At 46.9% G+C, this 6,000-nt stretch overlaps 1 protein-coding gene across 1 annotated transcript in view; it reads right to left on the minus strand.

Moving 5' to 3' along the window:
* Positions 1 to 4,998, minus strand: part of LOC132242814 (zinc finger CCCH-type antiviral protein 1-like) — a 60,127-nt gene extending 55,129 nt beyond the window's left edge. Inside the window, exon 1 of the mRNA XM_059711922.1 lies at positions 3,507 to 4,998. Coding sequence (XP_059567905.1) covers positions 3,507 to 3,814 — 308 coding nt within the window. The 5' untranslated portion in view covers positions 3,815 to 4,998. The remainder of the gene's footprint in view (positions 1 to 3,506) is intronic.
* Between the last annotated feature and the right edge of the window lie 1,002 nt (positions 4,999 to 6,000).

Genomic DNA, 6,000 nt, shown 5'->3' on the forward strand with positions numbered 1-6,000 from the left:
TCTCTCTCTCTCTCTTCCTTACTCTCTAAAATCAATAAAAATATATTTTTTAAAAGATAAGCAAAAATGAAAGATGCAAACATTTATTTATATATATCTGGAAAATGAGTTATGAGCTTATTCTTTTATATAATATAACTTTTGTTATATTAATATACTCAGAATATATATACTCCGGTGCTTGTTATATTATTCTTTGCACTTTTTGTTCTTTTGGGTGGTTGCGGATTTTTTGTTTTGTTTTGTTTTCAGTTTATGAGGCAGTCAACTAACCCTCTCTCCACCTACCTATGCTCAACCAAAGTACACCACAGGGGAAAGAAGGCATACAAACAGGAAAGAGCACAGAGGAAACAGCCACATGAGCAGAAACCACAAAGCTGGTCGAAAATACACAGACACCTGCTTTAAACAGAAATCATGCTTGCAAAAAAATAACTGGTATTAATGAAAGATCACACTTCACACAGCTATTTGACCACACAAGCAGCTAGTCAAGAAGTTATGCAGATATAGGCTCAACACCAACTCTGCCAGTTATCTGCTATGTGAACTTCAGTAAATTTCTAAACAGCTCTAGGCCTGAGTTTCCTTACATTAAGTGGGGCTTACAAATACCTACCTCAAAAATCATGGTAAAGACTAACTTGGATACCTATTCTAAAGTGCTCATTAGAGTGCGTGGTTCATGGTTATTTGTCCAGTGAATTCTAGTTATGGTTTGTGTGTCCGAACTAGGATTAGAACTCCACCAGTGGGCATAATATTTCAGCAAAGCAAACAGCAATATCCAAGCTGATGCACCAAAACAAATAATTACCCAACAATAAAGCAAGCCATGTTGCTGACTAAAATGTGTGGCTAAAGGTGATGTAAGAGAAAAGATGAACTACAGAACAGGAGAGATCCCATTTACGTATAACAGCCCCACAGAAGCAGTTTTATAAATCCAGCCAAATGCAAACTGTCCTCAAACAGAACAGTTTACCAAACTGAATGGTAATTAACCAGTGATCAAAGAATCAAGTCCTCAGACTCCCACACTTCAAGTTTTAGAAGATAAGGTTTTATAAGTTGCTAAGATGGGGAGAACATTTTTAAAACATACTTGGGAGAAAAACATATTTTTAGGCTCCAAGGCAAAAAGAAAAAAAAATTCTCCCAAGGGTCCTTATTATGAAGACGCAATGTACATTGATGGATTAAAAATTTGTAATTCTCAAATTCAAAAGTGATGTAAAAGAAATAAAAGTTAATAAAAAATATTACAAGACAAATAAATGTAAGAAATCAGAATGGATCACTTCATTAAAAAAAGTAACTTTAATGAATTCCCCAAAAGATCCATTCCAACTTTCACTGACCAAATTATCCCTATATTATATATACATATTATTTTAAAATATAGAAAAGTAAAGGTTGACAACCCAATTTGTGACCTTAAGATGGTTTTGATGTCTTAAACCAGGCAAAAAATAAAGTTCAAAAAACTAAAGTTTCTAAACTAATGTTTCTAAAGTTGGTGTATAAGAAATTGAAACAAAATTTCTAAATATATTTATGAAACATATCCACAATAGCTGTCTGATGTGAATGAATTAAAATTATACCTTTTTTGGGGTCAGATCAGCACAAAATCTTTGTGTGCCGAAGAATATCAGTAATTTGTGTGTCACGAGATCAAGAAGGTTGAAAATCACTGCTTTAGATAGTATTTATGAAGCAAATGAACTCTTTTGGGTTTAAAATAACACATTGGAGTTGGGGATGGATATAGGGAGGAAGGAATAAATGAAATTGTCTATAATTTTAAAACTGTTGAAGCAAAATGATGTGTACATGGGGTTCATCATTCTCTTTTCATTACTTTAATATAGTTTTTAAATATCTATAGTAAAAAAATCAAAAGAAGCATATATATTTAAAACTTAATTAGGTCTTAAAGCCAACATAAGTTGGCGAAAAAAAATTTCACAACAGAAAGAAATAACAAAGCCTTTCTATTACTAGAATGTTCCTTTCCTTTCCTTTGTATCACCCTCTTTCCATCCTTTCTTCCTTCCTGACTTCATCCTCGCTGTGACTTAGTTCTCTCCCTCTGTACACACAGCTTCCTAAAAGTCAAAAATACTTGCACATTGGTGCCTCACAACATACTCATATATATTTTTTAAACAACAAAGCACATTCAAGCACTTTTTAAATTTTTTTTAGTTTTACCCTAAACACACACAAAAATATTTTTAAATATTATATCAACTGCCTCATCCATTTAAAACATGTCTTTTATATATATTTTATTACACATATAAAATTGGAGGTGAGTAATCGAAAGTTTTTCTCAACAGTTTGGTGACCACCATTTTGGACACTAGGCTGTCACTGAAAGTTTTTAAGGAGGGCACAGGGTGAAAAGTACTACATAAGAAAAATAACTGGGCAGCACTACCTAGGGACAGAAAAGTTGGGGAGAAAGACTATGGTCAGGGACAGTCATTTACGAATTCAACAAGGCATTCCTGCAGAAGGGAGATGGACCGGAGGACCAGGCAGGCAGGGGATGGGAGACTTCAATGAAGGCCCTTGGTGAGGAAGGTGTTGGGAAGGATGAAAAGGGGGTTGGGGGGAGTGTCAGATACCCTGCCCTGGGGAAAGGAAGATGAGCTTGACTCCTATCCCGGTACGGACGCTGCTCAGACCCAGGGAGACCGAGAGCCTAGATTGGGCGGGAAGGCCTGGGCGGCCCGGGAGGCCGAGGGGCACGTGGGGGCCATCCTGGTGGATGTGACGGCTGAACCCAGACGCATGGGCTCTCTTAGGGAGAGATGGGAGACAGGTCAAAAAGCGTAACCCAAACCTCGGGGCACACCTTGAGGCAATAAAGAACAAGCGGGGACACAGAAAGAGCTGCTGGGAGGTAGGCCACGCTCGTTCAAAGTGGCCCCAAGAGCGGGCGGTCCATGGCTCGGCCACGAGGAGGCCCCCAGGAAGGAGCGCGGGGAGACAACACATCATCGGTAACCGCGAATGGGACCACTCTAGTCGACGGTGCGGACGCGCATCAGATATCAGACAAGGGACAAAGAGAGGAAAGGAGACGGCCCAGGTGCGCGGCGCGGTGGGGGTGCTGGGAGCGCGCCTGGGGACAGAGGTAGCAGAGGGAACATTCTAGTAATATACTCAAGCTCCGGGGAGAGGAGGCTCTCCTTCCTTCCCAAACCTGCCTTCACAGTCTCTAGGCCGTGGCGGGTTCCAACGCACCGTATATTAAGGGAGCAGAGAGTTTAAGGTAGTCTTCCCCAGGCAATATCGCCTTAGCCACATTCCAGGAAAAGTCTGCAGGCGCTGGAGGAAGAGCTCTTCGCAGGGAAGTGAGGGGCTGGAAGCAAAGGCTGTGGGGTGCGAGGTGCCCCGGGGGCGCAACCCTGGTGGACAGCAGCCCCGACCGTCCTCCCAGCCCGGGACCCGGGACCCGGGAGCCGCCCATTCCCTAGCGGCGCACTCACCGATCCGAGTGGGTATAGTGGCACCGGCCAAGCAGGTTGAGCTTGCAGAGGTGCAGGTTTCCGCAGTCCGTCGGGCAGAACTTGCGACGGCAGACCCGAGCTGCGGTGGTGGCCACCACGAACCGGGTGACCCCGGCCCTGCCGCCGGTCTCCAGCACCACGAAGCGGCTGGGCCCCGCCGCCTCCAGCACCTCGAGGAGCTGCGCTTCGGAGAGCGCGATCTCGTCGAGCAGCGCGTCCAGGGCCATGCGGCCCCCGTGGGCGCACAGGATTTTGGTGATGAAGCTGCACACCTCCGGGTCCGCCATGGCGCTGCTCTGCGCTGGACTGGCCGCGGCGCGCGACTCGGCTCGGGGAGGAATCGAAACTTACGGAGCCCGGGGGCGGGCGCGGGCGGCGCTCGGGCGGGGCGCGGGGTTCGCGAGCGCGCGCTCTCCCGCCGCCGTTAGCGGAGCCCAGCGCTTTCGGTTTCCCACTCGGCTCCGGGTCCAGAGGGCAGGTCCCACTGACCCCGACCGCTGTGTTCAGATTTAAAGTCAACCGCGACGGCAACCGAGTGGATAGGCGGCCAACTGCGCGGGGCGGTCTGCGGCTCCCGCTGGGTTCTAGGTTGGCGAGGGCGCGGTTCCCGGTCCGCGCAGGGCGAGACTTCTTCCGAAAGAAGTAGAACCACAGTGATCTGCAGGCGCCGGGGCGCTATTTATAAGCCCGCCGGGGCGGCGCGTGCGGCGGGTGGGGAGCCCCCTGGAGGCTTCCTGTCTCCACCCCACCCTTCCAGGGAAAGAACTCACCTCGCAAGCGCCAACTCGGGGCTGGGAGCCCAGCCTCCGGTGGTAGTCACCCTTTTCGGCCACTCCTAGAGGGGAATGTTATTATCTCCTGTGTTTGGGGAAGAAACTTGAGTCGTCAAGCTGGAGCCCGGATGCTACCCGAAGTTCCCCACATAGGACCCACAGGCCCCAGCTCGCGGACCGCCTGGCCGGGACCGATTATGCACTTTCTCCCCCACCACCACGCGCTCCTAGAAAAACGGCGACGATGCCTCCGCCTCTCCTTTGCCATCTCTGAGCTTTTGAAAGGATCTCTTTCTGACCTTCCTTGGCCTGCCTGGAATCGCTGTCACAGGGGCCTGTTTAGACGCATTCCTGGGATCTAAGAAAGGTTTCTCTCTTTAGGCATTGGGACAAGACCTTTTCCCATGTGGGGACGCACTTGGACCTCCAGAGTTGGTATAAAGATTATTGGAAACATTTGACCTATAAAAGATGCATACGAAATTGTATCTGGAATTCTCTCGATCTGACTAAAACAGAGACTCCTGAAAATACAACTACCATTAACTCTTCGAAAGGAGTTGACTGCTAATTTAGTTGCCTGGCGGAGACAGACTGCCCGTTCTATTAGCATCAAAAAGCCCAGTAGAACCTGCTATGCTCTCCCACTGAAGCCCTAATCTCCCCTCCCCCCTTTTGTTAAATTGAGAGACATAATCTTCTGGCTACTCCAGGACTTTTCAATCACTGGGCGCTCCCACCCCTACCCATGTGTAAATAAATCTTGTCTTTTCTCCTGTTCACCTATTGTCAGTTCATCTGCAGGCCCCCAAGCACTGGACCCAAGTTGGGAGAGGAGAAAAGTGTGTGTGCCCACCACCCCCCACCCACCCCCCGCAACACTCCAAGTGAAATAAATGGGTCGTGGATCAGATCAGAAATAAACCTTTTTTTTTAGAATGATAGAATTCAGTTGTCAAATTGGAAATTCTATAAAATGATCAATGTGAATTCCCCTCAGTTTAGGAATTTGTAGTAAATGAATTGTGTCTCTCAGGGATAGAGGACTTTGGTATGAACACCAGCCAAACACGGGGCCCACCCAGGATCATTTGACTTTTTGTTCCCTCTGGCTATTCTATAGTTGCCTTTGATCCACTTGGCCTTAACTGTGGTCTGACAGGTTCCCAGGAAAGGGCTTTTAACCAATTCAATTCAACATAGTATATTGTATGTAGGTAGCCCTTACATCAGTCACTCGGGAAGTTTAAGAAATAGTCCCTGCTCTGAAGGAGCTTGTGTTTGGGAAGACATGAAAAAAACACGCCTGTGTTTTAATTGCAGTTTCACCATCTCCCAGGAATAGAATCTTAATTGACCAGTCTAGAATTTGGAAAAGTCTGTTATTGTGGGCCTTTGTGGGGCGCAGGTACAGTGTTTTGGCCAGGTTCAAGCTTCGGACTAAAGAAAGGACAGGGTCCTCTCATTGCCACGTGCAAGTCCCAGCTGGAGGGCAGGGCCCTCCCAGCACAATCATAGCCAAGGGCTGTCGCGGTTGTAAGCTTGAACCTATGGTCTGAACACGTAGCCCCACCTGCCTTGTGATAGAGTTCGGGTGCATGTAGTTAAGTGAGGTTGAAACTCATGAGGATGCTGTAAACAACGTGATCACGCCCCTACTTTGCCTCTGGCATCTGCTATAAAATAAAAACATGGCTTGT

This window comes from Myotis daubentonii, chromosome 10 (genome assembly GCF_963259705.1).
Source record: "Myotis daubentonii chromosome 10, mMyoDau2.1, whole genome shotgun sequence".
Taxonomy (NCBI): Eukaryota; Metazoa; Chordata; class Mammalia; order Chiroptera; family Vespertilionidae; genus Myotis; species Myotis daubentonii.